Source organism: Theobroma cacao, chromosome 1 (assembly GCF_000208745.1).
Source record: "Theobroma cacao cultivar B97-61/B2 chromosome 1, Criollo_cocoa_genome_V2, whole genome shotgun sequence".
Taxonomy (NCBI): Eukaryota; Viridiplantae; Streptophyta; class Magnoliopsida; order Malvales; family Malvaceae; genus Theobroma; species Theobroma cacao.
The window spans coordinates 16,998,287-17,015,637 of NC_030850.1; the positions used below are offsets into that span (position 1 = coordinate 16,998,287).

A 17,351-nucleotide genomic window follows, 5' to 3' on the forward strand; every position below is an offset into this window, starting at 1 on the left:
ATATATATATATATATATATATATATATATATATATATATATATATATATATATAACCACTTCTTGTTAAGTTGGTATTTATCTGTGGATGGTGTTTATCTTTAATAACGTATTTTATTAAAATTTATAAATATTAAATTTAATCATATTTAAGTAGTTAGACTTATTGAGTTTTTTTTGAATGATATTAAAATACTTTATACTTTTATATAAAACAAAACTAATACTCAAACACTCAACTCTAAAAATTTTAAATCAATAAAATAATTTCTGTTTTTCATCATTATCCAAACAATTATATCAATTAATTTTAACTTTTAAATATCATGATATTATCTATTTTATAAATTATAATATATAAATAATAATTAACAAGGTTACTACTCAAACAAATTAATGAATTAATTGATTAATTAAATATTTAGACTTATTAAGTTAATTCAAACCAAGACAATATGGACCTCTTAATTCTTAAGTTTTCATCAGTGCCAAAATCATCAAATGTTAAAATAAATTAACATTGTAGCAATTAATTTAAATACCATGATTAGTGATTTCCTATTGTTGCAAACTTTAATCAACAATATGAGAATTATTTATTGATTAAATTTATTATGTTATTTGTAAAGTCAAGACAATTTTATATTCCATTAATGCCAAAAAATGAAAATAGTCAAATGTTAAAACTAGAATAATGTTACATCATTTAATTTTAATTATCATGATATCTTATTATTTCTAAGTATTAATTTTAGGTAAATTAATTGACCCATAGAATGGTATATGTATATATTCTTATTTAGTTAATACTTTTATGAACGGGAATTGGTATTCTTTTTAATAATATCCACTATTCATTCAATCAGACATTTGTCTATATAATTATATCTAGTGCTAATATTTATATTTGTGACCAAACCAAAATAAATAAATAAATATAAGATGTAATTCTGGAAAAATTGAAATACTACTAAAAAATATAATGACTGAAAAGATAAAAATAAAAAGCAAACGAAAAAAATACTAATAGAAAGTATATATAGATAAAACTATAGTATCATACAAATATCTATTAATTATTTCAAATTTCAAACTTTTTCTATTGCATTTTTATTTTAAATTTGTTAAATTAATCAATTTTATTGACTTAACATTTATCAATTTGCCATCTATTACCAAAAAAAAAAAACAAAGTTATTTATCGTATTTGAATTTGCAAAAAATGTCTATAATTTATATGAATCCCAAATGATCCAAAATTTACAGAAATCCAAAATAATCCAAACGTAAAATTAACCCTAGATCCAAAATAATCTAATCTCGAAACAATTAAACTCCCGAATTAATCCATCTAATTACCACCAGATAGTACGGAGAATATAGCTTTTATTTTCATATATAGTTAATTAATCAAATATTAGTGTATAGGGTTGGTGCTCAGGTCAAGTAACCGCAAAACAAACAACGATGGAAAAAGGGCTGGAGTTGTGCTTGGAAGGATCAAGTAAATAAAAAAGTGGAGAGTAATGAGAGAAAAAGAGAGAAAGAGTGAGTCCATAAAGAATAATTAAGAATAGAAGCCTTTTATACATGAAAGTGATCACTTTCCATAGTTATAAAGGGTATAGGAAAATTAATACTCATCAAACATATGGTAATTCTATATGTTATAACTTGTAAGCACCAAAAAAAAATAGTTACATATACATGTTAAAAGGCCATTGTTGATTTTGGTAGAGAGTTAAATAACAACTTACATGCCCTCCTTCCCAAGGTGCAAATACGACAACTTAAGTTATCATTTCTCAAGCTTATAAAAACTAAAAGTAGTGTATAGTTTAATCTCTAATCAATCATTGAAATTATATAATAAAAAAAACATATCAAAGGGAAAGCTCCTGCTCTACTATTCAGAGATTCTCACTTTCCTTAAAATATCATACTGCATACTAACTTTTTAATCATCAACAGACAACAGGAGCTGAGGAGCATAAATTAATAAAGCCTGGATACAATCATTATGCTTTGATCCACACCCAGGCTGCTGAAGTTGAAGGACATAGGGCCTAAGGGCCACCCTGCTCGGGCTAGCCATATGGTTCAGGTTCTTCATGTTTAGTTGGAGTGAAACATGAATAGTTCCACAATGCTTCTTGTGCTGCTCGCCTGCTCCTTCCCCAAAGGAAAAAACCTTGGGACATCACAATCAATTTGTGCCCTGACACAAAAAATATTTACATATTAAAGTAGTGATTCTCAGGTGGAAAGTACTACTATATCCGAGTCCATCAAAGGAAAATGATCCAAAAAAACAAAAAAAAACTAAAGAGAGAAAGGGATAATATTACATGATGTACTTTAGCTTATCTTTTTAATTCAATGGTGCACTATCAGTGCACTTTGTATCAAGTAATATTGAATTATAAAGTAAAAGGTATCGAGGTCAAGCTCTATATATATCAATAATATTTGGTTGAAGTTAATTTTGAATTTTGATATTCTTACAAAGTACAAAGTATAATACATTGATCCCAAAGACTTGAACAATTTATCTGTGGTGTGCCTGTATATAAGATGGGAAAGTTTAAAATATGGAAGAGAGAGTTGCACGAATGGGATGATCATTGTGCGAAAATAGGAGCAGACACAAAGAAGTGGATGGAGAAGAGTTTAGTTAAGCGGCAGGCAAGCCATGTCAAACCAAATCATGTTACATTGATGAGTGATGTTATAGTTTATTCTCTTGAAGCAACAAGTCTATCACAGTGGAACCCTTAATAAACAATTCCCACCTTTTCTTTTGTTTGTTTTTTTTTTTTCGCCAATTTTAGGGCTTTATTAAAGTAGGAAAGAGTTATTAGGTTAATGCACGATTACCAATGTCCATTGCATCATCCTCAATTAATTCTAAAAACAGAAGAAAATGTAAAGGTTGAGGGAATCTTTTCCTAGGCAAAAATTTCCCGCCAAAAACCCATTTTGACCTCATTAGGGCTTTAGCAGGGCAAGGGCATTGTGATGAAGAGGTCGAAATTGGTGGTGTTAATGAAACCAAGACCAATGGGTTTGAACCAAAGCCTACCCTACATATTCAATTAACAAAATCGTAAGAAGTGTATCTCTTTGATAATCTTTATGGCACTTTTAATGCATACTGAAATCATTTCAGACCACGTAACAACATGCAAAGGGCCAAATCCCAATGCATGATGATGCATGGAATAATGGTGCAGGCACTCCTTTTGGATCCTTATCTCCATTTTAAAAACCCTAAGGCCCTAGGGACTCTACAAACCCTAAACCCACCTCTTCCAACTCCCAAATATTTTCCCTTCTTTTTTTTTGTTTATAGCTCTATAATTACTTTTTTGGTATGGAACGCAAATTTCACAGCCCCCCACCCAGTCCCTTCCTTAACTTTTTACCCTGACTGGTTTGCTGCTTCCCAACTCCCGAGGGTGATAAAGAGCCGTACAATTGGCAAACGTGTGAACACCACACCCCAATCATGACTCCTTATTTAACTCCATACAATCGTTTTTTCACGTCCTCCCGCTTCTTTTAACCTTTTACCCGGAAAAATAAACAGTTAAGACCAAGCGTGCGAATAGAGCGTGGAGTGCACCGACCAATGATATCGCTTTGTTATAACGCTTGACGATGGTTTTGGATTTGGGTGGGCACCAACTTATCTCACGGCTACAGCGCCCACGGGCCAAGCTTTACGCTCTGCAACTTACTCTCAGGGTTCTCTTGAAGCAATCAGAGAGCGCGTGGGATACCACACCCGCTAACAAGAAGGTAAAAATAATCAAAGCCCAAGCCCATTGGGATGCTTGCAAATGGTGATCTACTAATAGGCATAATCAGCATGTGATTATACAATTTAAAAACTCACACAAGAAAACAAAGGGCACAAGCAATGCCTTTTGGGACAAAGATAAGGCCCAATCAAGGACTAAGCTACAAATCAATTTCACAAACAAATTCTGTCACTCTCTACTTTCTTCACAAACGCCAAAGATGCCAATCACATAAACCAATCATGAATGTAAAGAGTAGTTCTATACATATACACAATGTCCACCAGGAATATACAGACAGCTATACTTATTAACAGATGCCCCAAATCTCTACTCGCCAGCATGTCGGCTCACATATGACAAACATACCAGACTCGGCCAGAGAAAGCATGGAGGTTCACATTGGCATGCCACCACAAATAGATGCAAAGAACCAAAATGATATTTAATTAGGTCACCTAATCACAAACAAGCAGCAGCTTCCAACAAGCCAGTTGCCTGAGCTATCACACACCAAGGGCAGCTTCAATTTGAAATGAATGCAAAAGGCCATAGATACATATAAGCATGCAACAATCAAAGCGACTCCACAGGGTTGCATGAAATATACAAAATTGTATCGCAATGTAATGCGGATTAGATTAGTACCTTGCCTTTTCCCGCCCAATTTACACAACTAATTAAGAACCATGATCCATAAGTAATCCACCTGTCCATATCACCAGAAAATGACTTTGGGGGTTTTTGTGGACTTCTATATTCAATCAGTGGTTAGGGTATCATCTTGATCCCCCATGCTATCCATGTTGAAGAAATGAAGCAGCTAGATTACTGCTAGTATTATCCTGAGAATTGCCATACTGGTCCATTTTCCAAAATTTCTGAAGCATCGTCGGATATAACAATAGAAGTAGAACCATTCTCTAATTGTTCAGTCATCAGCCTCAACCTTCAGAAAATGCCACGCTTCATAAGCTCAAACTTGTGTTCTGGGGTGTGTCTCTGATTGAACCTTCCTGGAAGCTTAGGTCGAGTTTTATAGCAATCTCCACAAAGGTCAAAGCCTATTTTCTCCGTACAATCCTTGCATCTGTATCTATCCCCAACTATTGGAGACATCTGCTGGTACAAACTCAAGTATTATTGGCTTACTGCTGATTTTGTTTTAAACTGATAAAACAAAAAAGACTAGCAATCTCCTACTTTATTAACTCATTCTATCAGCCAACAGCTGGATGCAAGCTTGACATTCTACTGAGAAATGTAAGAACAACTTCAAGTCTCACTGCAAATTAGCTACAACCTTCATATCTTGCAAGTATGATGAACTTACTAAATAACGTTCAAGCAATGATTATCAAATAGATAGAAAAAGAAGAGATAAGTAACTCAATTAGTTTAGCAATTCAAAGCAATAGAACCCCTCATCTTTATCCATCAGGTCAAGCATAAATGTTACTTGAAAAGTTCTTAACAAAATCCAGCAAAAATTGAATCTTAAAGCACATAGAGAGCCAGGTTATCCTACATTATGATCTCCTAAAGCAATAAAATGCTATCATTACAAATTTACAATGTCCACAATGAATCAACAGACATTAACTAATAAGTGTTAGAAAGAGAAGAGAAGACACAGGCCAAAACAAGCATGTACATATGCACTAGCAATCTGCACTTCCACTAGACTAAATACAAATAATTTTAATTAGGCAAAAATATTTAGTCAAAATGTGATGACAGAAAATAAAAGGATGACAGTTTTTAAAACTTCTAGAAAAGGCTATGTTATTTATGGAGATAAAATGAGAAAAAATAGAAAAAAGAAGTAAGAACAAGCAAAAAACCAGCTCAATTGAACTTTTAAAGACACTGAATTGGTGTGACACCAAAACAGACACGCACACACACTCATTTAGGAGACAGGGACCAAAGTATTTACCCCACAAGCATCACAACCAACTCTTATATGTATATATGCGCCAGGCTGCACTGAGAAAGATGGATGGTCTCTTGAGGGCAACTGGAGAGGTGAGAAATCTTGCTTACCAGCTTCCAAGGAACCTGAAAACTTCAAGCATGGTAATAAGTAGTCTGAAATTGTGCAGGACTCAAAAGTTAATGCAACACAATAGTATCACCATCAAACTCCTTTAAGATGGATTTTACCAATATCAGTAATCATATGCTCATTTTTACACTTCAAAAATATGGCAAGAAACATAACGGCAAGAAAGGGGGTGGAACAAATGTTCTAATCCAGCTAACCACTAAATTAACCAAATCTTAACTTGATCGGCTCTCAAATAAGATAAATCAACTGAGCATTGAGACATACATGTGGTTGCTCTCTCATGCTTGGAAGAAACTTGCTTGAGCTGAACAGCATCTCTGCTCAATGCATATTCTTTGGGAAATTTAGCAGCCAAAAACTGATCAAGCGTCAAACAGACTTTTGGAATCCCCCTTGGATGCAAACCTTGACAAACTTGACATCTAAGCATTTCATCAGCAGGGATGATGATGCAAGTTTGACAATAAACTGACAAAGACTAATATCAGAACAAGTCCATAGATAACAGAAATCTAAAGCTTAGTGATGCTAATTGAAAAAAACAAAAATTTCAAAAGCATACCATGGCCACAGTTAAGAATAACAGGACGAAAAAGCAATTGCTTGCATGCAGTACAAAGCAAATCTGCAACTGAAACCTGCTCCTTTTCTTGGCGAGCAACAGGTTTTATCTGACTAAGATCTCTATCAGAGTTTTGTTTGGTATGAATTGTGTCATTATCATGAGCCTCTACTTGCCCAGCAGTTTTGCAAAGGTTGTCTTTGCTGGTAGCGTGAGAGTTCAAATATGAGCTAGACCGAAAACACATGGCAGAAGAATGTGCAGGATTTCTGAGGTAATTAAATTCTCCGTCAGCATGTAATTCACATGCATGACTGTTGAATTCTGGCGAGAAGTAGCCAGCTTTCTTTTCCTCATCTGGAGCAAACCAAGACAACAAGATACAAAGCTTCAGAACATGAAACAACATAGGTAAAATACTGCACAAGAAATGGTGAGAATAATCTTGTAACTATCTACAACTGTCCATTCCTTTTCTTGACAGACAATCCACTACTGGATAGTCAGGTAAATATAAACAGAACATTTGACTTCGAAAATTGGGTGACAAATTACTTATATTGAACTAAGGATAGTTTCATGAAATTAATTGTGCTCTTGAAAATTATACTCATAAGCAATACTGGTCGACAGATAAGGGCATGTTGAATTGATACTTGTCTTACTTTGCTTTTGGTGGAAATGAACAATTTCTTACTAGGTTTTGCCGGTAATTAACAATAAGCATGACAACATATTTGGAAGAACATGAAACAGAAGAAGAAACCAAGCTTACCTAGAATTTCGTCTGCCCTTTTCTTACACGTAATGGGAAATAACTTTAACAGCAAGAAGTGAAGCATTTGGCAGATGCCTGGAAAGTGAGAATATGGATTTCTACAAATAGGACAATGAGACTCGTATCGAGAACTCATTGATTTCTGAACACACCAAAAACATGCTATATGACCACAACCTGTAAATCAACAAAAAAGAAGTACTAATCGATCAATAAAAGAAAAGAAAAATAATGAAAATTCTAGCAAAATTCTTACGCATAACAATTGGTTTGTACAGAAGATCCCTGCGGAACAACAAAATGAGCAAACAGTTTGAGTATGGACAAGATCGGAAGAAACACTGGAAAAAGTGGTTTCTGATTGCTACTACTTACAAACAGACGCAACAAACGAAATTGTCTGGGATTTCTTCACAGTTGAGGAGAGCTTCAGGAGATTGATCTTCCATGAGACAAGTTTCTGACGAATCCATTGGATTTCCTTCCACTCTGAATTTTGGGGGTTGGCAACCCATCTCCCTCTTGCTATGTTTTATATCCAGTAGGGCAGGATATTTTGGACTGCCCTTTTGGGAATTAACTTTCACCATTCTACTCGCATTCTTCAGTTTAATGGCTTTCAATGTACTACTATAATATTTCTTTTGTAAAAAAAAAGAAGAAATCCTTTGAAACACTCATCATCAATGAAATTCATTAATGAAATTTTATTAATATTTTAGCAAAATAATACTTGTTATTTAAATTTAGTTATACCTTCTTCTTTTTTTCTAAGAAAGGTTATAAGCATATATAATGGATATTTTTGAGAGGTAAGAGTAGACAGATTCTGGAAGGTTCTAGACTTGTAATAGATTACATGAGCTATGATTTTACTCCATATCCGACACCTATACGTGTTACGTCCGAATATTTGATTTAATAATTAATACATTATAATTGAATAAAAAATAAAATTTCCGTACTATGTTCTTTTGTTTTTTCAATTTCTGTAAAAGCACAAACCCTCCTACGCCTTTAAGGGTCAGGATTAGTTTAAAATCGGGCTTAAAAGTGGCTACACAATTTGGCTGGAATTTCATCGGTTTTTCACACATCATCTTGACTGTGACCTGCTACTTGCACTCGCACCACCAACTGAATAACATTTTAATAATTGAGAAATCAGTCCTTTTATCAGTAATGGAAAAACATGGAGGTACCTTACGTATAATACTGACAAAAGGATATGACCATGGTGTTATGAATAGGAATAGTATGCTACCATTCTCACCCTAAGCCCACAAGCTACTACTAGATATAGCAAACTTACCAAGAATACGCAAAATAAATTACACACATTATATATTTATTTATACATCCACAGCTGAAACAGCTTCCACGCTTTGTAATTACCAGTTTGACCTCACTTTCTTCCCCAATTTCCATGGGACTGGAAGCAGTGCTTTTTGCTCCCCATGTATTCCATTTTACCACGTTTCTAAGGGTTATTTCCATAGCTTAACAGAGCTGTCATGACTTGCTGATGCAACCATTCCTGTGACAGGCGACTGCGCCAACGCTGAAACTATGTTCTCATGAGCTGGAATTGTCATGCTCTTATTCTCGGCCATGTTCCACAGCTCCAAGGACTGCACCCATTGGTCAAGAGAGGGAGACATTAGCTAAAGATGAAGTCAGTAAGAAATTCTCTATGCAACAATGAGTACGAAAGCAAATTCAACTTTGCGCATGCTATTCAAATATCATTGGTATCAAGTCCAAAAACTTAAGTCATTCAAAACTTGACAGAAACTTGAAATCTAATCAATGGATGAATTTCATACATAAACTAAGGACTAGTGAAAAATATATAGAGGCAACTATGTGGATTTGAATCTAGATTAACGTTTGATAATAAAGCAAAATAAGTTTCCCGTTAGAGACCACTCACTCACTAAGAAAGCATTCATGTTATGGTCATTACACGACTCACAAACAAACCTCCATAAAAAGAAACAGAAACCATTGATAGAGCACAAAGAATTACCGAAATTCCTCCAATCACCAGAAGAGTTGAATAACTTGGGTGAAAAACACAAGAGTGGAACTGGTTCCCACCAGAACTTAGTTCTTGAATGCACTCCCCTGAAGCCACTGACCACACTTTTACCAAGCTGTGACTCACAGATGCCAAATAATCTCCATTTGCATCCCAGCATATATAGTTTACCATCTCTGAATGCCCCTGTGGAAAGAAAGGGGAAAGAAGGAAAAAGAGATGTATTAATGTAGCTGTTAATTATGATGAAGCCTTTGTTTTAGATTTCTTTATTACATCTAAGCATTTCAAGAGTGGAAGAAAGTATGATCTTAAACAAGCAATACCTGAAAGGAAAATGTTTGCCTATCAGCTTCAACATCAAAGATAGAAACTACTTTATCTGACACTGCAGCTAGCAAATGTCCAATTCTTGGTTGAAATCTCACTTGGGCTGTACCTCCCTGCATCCGGAATCAAAGAAAAATAGTGACACAAAAAACAAAGACTAAATAAAAAAACAAAACCTAATGCACCATAATTGTCTCAAATTTGAAAGATTAGACAGGAAATGTAGAGTTTCTAACCTTGAACATGCGTGTGCATGAGAATGTATTAAGATTCCAATAGCGAATTTCGTTGTCATTATCACAAAAGCAAAACAGGTCTGTCTTCTTCGGATGGAAATCAAGGGACATCACAGGTGCAGTGTGGCCATTGTATGCTTGCACACAAAAGCTTGGCTGTAACAATGAACTTGTCAACCACAACAGCATAGAAACAATTCACACACACTTCATAAAGAAAGTCTTTCACAATGCCAGAAACCAACAGAGAAAAAAGAAAGTATCGGAACAGCAAAAGTCATTATTGCAAATATCTACAAAAGGCCTGAGATAGATCCATGGTTTAAGCAGAAAAGAGGAAAGATGATTACATTGGCTATATCCCATAATCGCACAGATTTATCAACAGAAGCTGTTGCCAACTGAGATGAATTTGGCCTAAAGCGTACATCTGTAATGACCAATTTGTGTTCTTCTGGAGTACTCTCTGTTTGCAGGGTATCCATATTCCAAAGCACCACCTAATGAAGAAAGAAATGCATGTCACCACATAAACTTTATAGTAAGTACTTATTATTTCATCAACCTCTGATTCTTATACATATGCCACCAGTCGAATAAATTAACCAGATAGAGGAGATTCCCAAGCCAGCTTACAAATTCTCTACAAGAACAATAACTTTTCTCTCATCCAACTCCCTTCTCTATTGGATAAGGTTCTATTAAGTCACCACTATTCGGAAAATTTTTTGCCATAAGGGCTAATCAGGTTTATCCCATATCTATTTACCAAGTATCCTCAATTTTGTGGCATTTTGAGCCCACCCACACATGATAAAGTTCATTCCCATTGTTTTAACACTGAGTGGATTTCCAAACAATATGTGAGGTGAAAGACTCTAGTTCTTATTTGTTATTCACTTGAAGTAAGTTATATTTATAAACTTAACACCAAGGAAAAAAAGTTGGAAAATGAAAAGAAATGAAAAGAAGTGTTGCAAGTACCTTCTTGTCATGCCCAGCACTAGCCAGCAACTTCCCATCAGAAGAAAAATGACAGCAAGTAACTTTGCTATTTCTGGTCTGTATACAACCAAACTCAGCAAAAGTGAAGCCTGACATGGAGAATTTGAGGTCAGCATAGAAAAAACCAAATGCAACAATATGTATAGACAGAAGATATATAAGACTTACCTTTAGCAGACTCCTTTTGGTGCTCACTAGGACTTTGTTTAACAGTTCCATAGATGTCCCTTCCATCACCTCCATCATGTGAAAGTAGTGTCTCCATATTTTCATCCAATGGATCAAACCTGTCTATGTCTTCCTGCATAATAATGATGCCATTAATTTCAGCATTTTTTAACTTGTACAAGAGAACAAGTGTTCAACAAATACATATTGATACAACTATTAGCTCAACCTAACAAATAAGTCTATCAGCTGCATCACTTCACTAGCCAATAAGATTTCATGTCTGAGCTAACAGGTAAAATTACCACACGGAGTTTGGTCAAATGATACATCTCATCTCATATATTGCTAGAAAAAATATAGATGATATCATTGGTGAAGCATGTGAATGCTTCTGTGGGTAAATAAAAATAGATACACTTCCGACACAGGCTTCAAAAGTCATTTCAAAGTTCGTAGATGGCCTACCAATAGATTGGAAGATGATGTAAGACCAGCTGTTGCATCTGCACCATATGTCATGCTTTTAGAAACACTATTAACATGCTGCAAACTGGTTGCAGTAGTTATTGCATCACCAGGTGTGTGAGTTGACGGTGGTGAATTTGGTGAAGGGCCAACTGTGTTTCCTGTGCCAGTGCTGTTAGCTGCTCCAGAAGAAGAGTGTTGTTTCCTTTTTCTGTTATTCTGCAACATAATGAAAAGTCATGGAATGGGAATTAGTTTATCTAGAAGTTAAAAAAAGAAAAACTAAGCAAAATCCAATAATAAAAGCATAGTTAATTGGGAGTCATTGTAGTTGCTAAAAGAATTTTTCTTGTAAAGTAGCTCACAATTTAGCTCATGAATGAGATCCTTCAATTAATTCTCATTGAAGTACAACCTGTAGCACTTGCTGCGACTGCTGCTGCTGCTGTTGCAATTGGTCCTGTTGTTGAGAGGAAGAATGTGACATTTGACCCATCTTCATCTGCTAAGAACCCAGCAAAGCTATCAGACACAAGGCATTTGCAAATACTGCATATTAACAGATAATGACCACCACAAAACAGCAGAATAAAAAGCAATGCCAACAAAGAGAGTTACACATATCAATGTCTATATAGAATTCGTAAGAGACATAACCCAATAATTCAGAGCGGTGTTTAATGAAAGCACATCAGTCCATACACCAAAATACACTACAAGTTACTGTGCACTTACAAACATGTAGTTCATGCATTCAATCAACAGACTAATAGGGTGCATTCATACATTAATGATACGCATTTTATTTATATCTCACATCCCATCTGGTTCAGTGTCTCCCCGCTCTCACACAGAAGTTAAAGATATTGAATATGCTATGATCCTTATTCTATTTAATTTTCTTTTTAAAAAACAAAAACTGACTTTCAATCATATGACATAGCTTCTCTATCTCTTGAAATAGTAAACCTTGATTTCATGAGTAGCATTCTCATATCAAGAATAATTTTAAACCTTTGGAGAACATGATTGCACAGGGCAGCATATGGATCCATCGTTTCTACCAGATTGACCATCTTTTGGATTCAAGTTACCCCTAGACAATTGACCAAACCTACGAGGATCAGTGTCCCCGAAGTTTGTTGAATTTCCAAGGTTGCCTTGTAACTGAGCTTGTGCCAACATGTGCTGTTGTTGTGATGCCAAAAGGAATTGATTTTGAGTCTGCAGATTAGGCTTTTGCATTTGAAAACCCAAACCTGGCCGTAACTGATCAATTCCCTGTACGATTTAGCAAATCCAATTGAGTTTGAAGTATCTATGAACTGCATAAACGAATGGAACAACAAGGACAGGAACGGGTGAGTGAAACTTACAGTTAGAGGCCAACCCCTTAATGGGAGACCAGAGACACTCTGACTCAGCCCTGAGGGCAGACAGTTGAGGTAAACAGGTTAAAAGCAGTAAAAAGTTGTGAACAATGCTCTAGCAGATCCAAAATATTAAGTAATACTATAAAGGCCCTACAGGGAAAAATGAAAATCCTATAACTGCTAGAACATTTTTGTCTCAAATTTGCAGCAATGTTCAACCATCTTAATCTTATGATTCTTATCTTTTCTTATATACCAGACATTGGTTGTAGCATCTTCATCTCAGCTATACTAGTCTTCATATTATACAGATGCTTAGCTTCCCAGCATTCAATCCCTTGGCTAATCTAACATTCTGAATTGCAACTAATGTACCTTTTCCAGATTAAATCATTTAGGTAATGCTTATTAAACGTTTCAGAGAAAGAAACTAAAGTGACCTTAATTTCCCCCTGTAAAATCCAGCAATGAATATAATAGGTACGATGCCTTCTTCTGACAATAAGCAAGCTTATAAGAGGACCAGTACAGGCAATTAAAATCTAGTATCTAATATATATTTATCATACTAAAAACTGAAGAAAAAGAAAAAGTAGTATGTCATCAATATTAAAAGATGAAACTACATTGTCAAAATTGCTTTTGCATTGGAAAAGTCAGGTAATATTACCGGCACCACCTAGTCCAGATTTAGGTTGTAAAATTGCCGGTCCATAGATGGATGAGGGATCCATAGGTAAGCTTTTTTGACTTCCACCCAAATTAACTTCACTTTTGATATCCTATACAAATCCAAATATTGTATAGTTTAAATATAGAGGAATTAATGACAAATGGAAGACTAAGAGAAGAAAAAGAAGAAGATACAAATAACATTAACTATAAATGAATGCAAAGAAGATAATCTGGGCAGTTACAGTGCTCAGTGGTGTTCGTGACTGGATTTGTTGCAAAGCTGCTGACATATTTCCAGGGCTACCTTGCACCAGCTGGCTGTATATACAAAATGTACCATATAAAAAATAAGAGATTCAGTCCAAATTAGATCATAGAGTGGTAAACTAGGAAAGAAAGTGCACAAGAGGATTAAATTAATCATACCCTTGATGATTGGCCTGTGTTTTCAGAAGGGCCATCCTATTGGCATCAATCAGCGCTGATGATGTCTCTGAATCCACAGAATGAGTGTGTTTCACACTTTCTTCATACATTTTCATGGCCAATACACTGGTTGATGACTGTCCCATCATTCCTTCAGAGTTAATAGTATTTACAGAACCACCGAGAGCAGGATGATTCGAGTCCCTTCGCTGCAACTGCACATTGCGGTTCTGCATTAGTTGCAGCTGCTGCATTTGTAGTTGCTGTTGTTCTCTTGCTTTAATTTGTTGTGCCTGTTTTTCACCAAAAAAAAAAAAAAACAGAGATGACATAATGATATAAAGGAACCCAGGTAGAAAGTAAATGCAAGTATACTTATATCAAAATAGAGGCACCTCTATGTAAGCTGCAGCGGCCTCAGAATGTTTCTCATTTGTCCTTGCAATAAATATGTCCCAAAAGACAGACCACCACTCAAAAAGAAATCCTCCTGGCGCATCAATTGCTGCAGAAACAATTCACATCTTAGGACAAAGCTTACCATACATGGAAATAGGAAATACTCCTATTGATTTAGATGAAAAGATAAAATAGCAACAAAAACAATATGAGACAACAACCATAGACTAAATGGTTTAATAGGGCATGCATGATCAACGCATTGTCAAGAACAGAATTAGCTAACAATTCAAACAATTCTGCTTGCAGTTTGATTTACACTAAACGAATTAGCTTGCAAACATTACCTACTGGATCTGTTGCAACCTTTCCTTCAGTCATAAAAGCTTTCGCAGAAGCATGCAACTTTCTTTTCAACAAATAGTCATGAATATAAACATCAAGCCTGTAGCATGAGCCAAAAAACATAAAAAGAAAAATAATAATAACTACTTGAAGCTACTGAAAGACAGTGAACAAGTTCAAAATTAGTTAATCAAATAATCACTTCAAAAGACAAAAGCTGTAACTATAAATTTTACAACTATTCTTACATCTTATCAGCTTCCCAATTACTCTGCGCCATTTTATTTTCCTGCAAAAAGAAAAAACAAAAACAAGAACTCCATTGCCTTAGATCTTTCCTTAATAGGCACTTTGAAAGAAAACACAAATTAAGTAAGATTTTAGAAAAGAATTTAAAACATTCAGCTTGCATTAATTTAACCTGAAACTGATTTTTTACATTCTCTTCAAAATAACAGCCAAAAAACTTTTTCTTATCTTTTCCTCAAGCTTTCTCAGCAACCAAACAATCGAAAACAGAAAATTCAATAACGTAATTAACAGTTAAGCTAACAAATCATTACCAGTGAACTGGATCAATGCTTAAACAACCTTTCAACAAGATCTCCACTTGACAAATACTAATTCAATCTAAAAAAATTAAAAGAGAAAACTAATTTCGCAAAACAAAAGATCAAAAAGAGAGTAAAAAAATATTGAGATCGTTATTTTATTAAAACTGACAGAATTATGCAGAGCTTAAAGTGATCTGTAACTGAAACCATATATACATATACAAGCTTGAAGAGTTTGCCAATTCTCTGAATTATTTCAGCTGAAGAAAAGAATTAATTTATTTCTTCAAAAAAACTGTGAATGATTCTTTTGAGTGTAACTGAAGTAGAACAGCTCGAACTTTAACAGTAGAAGAGAAAGAGAAAAGAAGAGGTTTTTTCTTTTTTTGCAGAATCAGGGAACATATAGATATTTAGTGAGAGAAAAGAAAGAAAATAAACAGAAAAGCTTATTCTGAAGAAACTTAGCCTGCGGCTCGGATACAGATTCTGTTTCTTTTTATAGTGTATTTGGTGTGGAATTTGGTTCGACGTGGAAAGTAACCGCTCTTTAGTTGGTTCGGGTGGGCCTAATCGGTCCCGGGGGGTTGATGCCTGGTTATGTGTCGAGCAAGTTTAGATGTCAGAGAAGAGGGTTTTTATGGTGCACGCGCGTGTTTGGCAAATGATATAGACTTGAGTAGGGAAGGAAGGTGTTAGAGGTTTAACGAGTGGCATCGGGGATGTAAATTTGGGCTGTTTTGCGGGGTTTTTGTGTCATGGGAATGAAGCATGAATTCACGTAACGCTCAAGAGGTGTCGGGATCTCAAGTTACAAGATGGAGGCCACACGATTGCCACGAGTTACAACTATTTGTTTTCCTTTCTATATTCTAACACAGTCATTTCATGTCTGTCTCATCGATAATGGAGTCAGCGTTTCGTGTTTAGACGAAGATAATGGGTATAGAATAATTATATTAAAATTTTAATATTTTATAAAAAAATAATTTAAAAAAATTTATGTAAAAATCATATAAATAATTTTAATTACATGTTAAATATAAAAATAAAAATATTTTTTTAACAATTATTACATGCCAAATATGAATATTTTTAATTGAGTACGACGATATTTTATATAGTTAAAGGTATTTATTATTAAATTAATGTTAAAATTTTGAATAATTTTTTTAATGAGAATAATTAATAAATTTTTTAAAAAATATCAGACATTTTATTATGACTTTAATAATAAAAAATATATATTTTAATGTTGTAAAAATTAAAAGAGTCAAGACAAATTAGATCAATTTATCAGTAAAACAATAAACTTTTGATATTTTAATTTTTTTCAACACTTAACATGGTTGAGAGAGCGTAAATACATTTTTTTCAAGCTTAATTATAAAGTATGTTCAATTTGAATAAATCTAATTGATAGCTTAAATGTATTTTATAATACTCAGTAAAGTCATCAAGATAATATTTAACATCAAACGATTCGAAATCATTTTGAAGGTTCAAAATCATACCAAAAGTGAACAATTTCACTACATTCTTATTAAATTTTGAAATTCAATTCCTTTAAAAGTGAATCAATAGCAACCAGAAATAAATCGACTCGACAATGGTACTCAATTGTAACATGTTATTAAATTATTGTAGAAGTAAAATTATAAAATTTTTAAAAAGTAAAAATATGTTTTAAAATTTTTTAAATTTTTAGAGGGACGGCCCCTACTAGCCCCCTTTCTTCCCCTCTGTACCTCGCCTAACCTTAGTTGGATTCAAAGTAATGGTATTTTTTGTTAACGCTATTTATTTAATAATAATAATAATAATGATAATGATAATTATATCATTAGAGAAGATAAGAAAAAAATGTAAAGGACATTTATTTCATTACGAATGAACATGCAATTTATGCTTTCACAGTAATTATTATTTTAATACATATATGTATATGGATGAATGATGTAAGTAAAAGTTTGAGTATATTTTAATAAAATGCACTAAATATTAAAAAATAAGAAAATAAAGAGTTGTGATTAAAACATTATTTATCGGTTAAGTACTTCACGATTTACTCAATTAGTTAGATGGTAATAACACATTAAGTTGACTGTTTTTAAATT

The 17,351-nt window shown here is 34.0% G+C and overlaps 2 protein-coding genes across 6 annotated transcripts; both read right to left on the reverse strand.

Annotated features, from left to right (window-relative positions):
• On the reverse strand, positions 3,858 to 7,853 carry LOC18612796 (E3 ubiquitin-protein ligase PRT1). Of its 2 annotated transcripts, none has more exons than XM_018114030.1 (7): positions 7,590 to 7,849; positions 7,471 to 7,499; positions 7,212 to 7,391; positions 6,437 to 6,793; positions 6,139 to 6,342; positions 5,743 to 5,864; positions 3,858 to 4,922 (listed from the first exon to the last, which is right to left on the reverse strand). In XM_018114030.1, exons 1-7 carry the CDS (start codon positions 7,802 to 7,804, stop codon positions 4,755 to 4,757), a joined length of 1,275 nt encoding a protein of 424 aa, XP_017969519.1. In that variant the 5' UTR covers positions 7,805 to 7,849; the 3' UTR covers positions 3,858 to 4,754. The 2 variants fall into 2 exon arrangements, 1 of the variants encoding a protein (XP_017969519.1); XR_001926213.1 differs by having other exon boundaries at positions 4,832 to 4,922; positions 5,007 to 5,864; positions 7,590 to 7,853.
• Positions 8,353 to 15,697, reverse strand: LOC18612797 (transcriptional corepressor LEUNIG_HOMOLOG). 4 transcript variants are annotated; one of them, XM_018113844.1, is made up of 18 exons: positions 15,451 to 15,697; positions 14,929 to 14,969; positions 14,683 to 14,780; positions 14,332 to 14,441; positions 13,937 to 14,229; positions 13,753 to 13,828; positions 13,506 to 13,617; positions 12,839 to 12,888; positions 12,477 to 12,743; positions 11,878 to 11,967; positions 11,463 to 11,681; positions 10,995 to 11,127; positions 10,806 to 10,915; positions 10,172 to 10,321; positions 9,822 to 9,977; positions 9,582 to 9,698; positions 9,244 to 9,441; positions 8,353 to 8,845 (listed from the first exon to the last, which is right to left on the reverse strand). In XM_018113844.1, exons 2-18 carry the CDS (start codon positions 14,958 to 14,960, stop codon positions 8,702 to 8,704), a joined length of 2,355 nt encoding a protein of 784 aa, XP_017969333.1. In that variant the 5' UTR covers positions 14,961 to 14,969; positions 15,451 to 15,697; the 3' UTR covers positions 8,353 to 8,701. The 4 variants fall into 4 exon arrangements, with proteins under 4 accessions (XP_017969333.1, XP_007049791.1, XP_017969332.1 ...); XM_007049729.2 differs by having other exon boundaries at positions 15,244 to 15,697; XM_018113843.1 differs by having other exon boundaries at positions 11,878 to 11,964; positions 14,929 to 15,697.

Bases quoted from the DNA above. Each gene is read 5' to 3' on its own strand.
- LOC18612796 (XM_018114030.1), bottom strand. From the start codon at position 7,804: ATGGTGAAAGTTAATTCCCAAAAGGGCAGTCCAAAATATCCTGCCCTA. The intron at 7,392-7,470 runs GTAAGAATTTTG...GTTGATTTACAG, and splicing joins GTACAAACCAATTGTTATGC to GTTGTGGTCATATAGCATGT. The intron at 4,923-5,742 runs GTAAATACTTTG...TTGTACCAGCAG, and splicing joins TTGGTTGTGATGCTTGTGGG to ATGTCTCCAATAGTTGGGGA.
- LOC18612797 (XM_018113842.1), bottom strand. From the start codon at position 15,092: ATGCAAGCTGAATGTTTTAAATTCTTTTCTAAAATCTTACTTAATTTG. The intron at 14,230-14,331 runs GTGCCTCTATTT...GGTGAAAAACAG, and splicing joins CCGCTGCAGCTTACATAGAG to GCACAACAAATTAAAGCAAG. The intron at 9,442-9,581 runs GTATTGCTTGTT...TTCTTTCCACAG, and splicing joins GGCAAACATTTTCCTTTCAG to GGGCATTCAGAGATGGTAAA.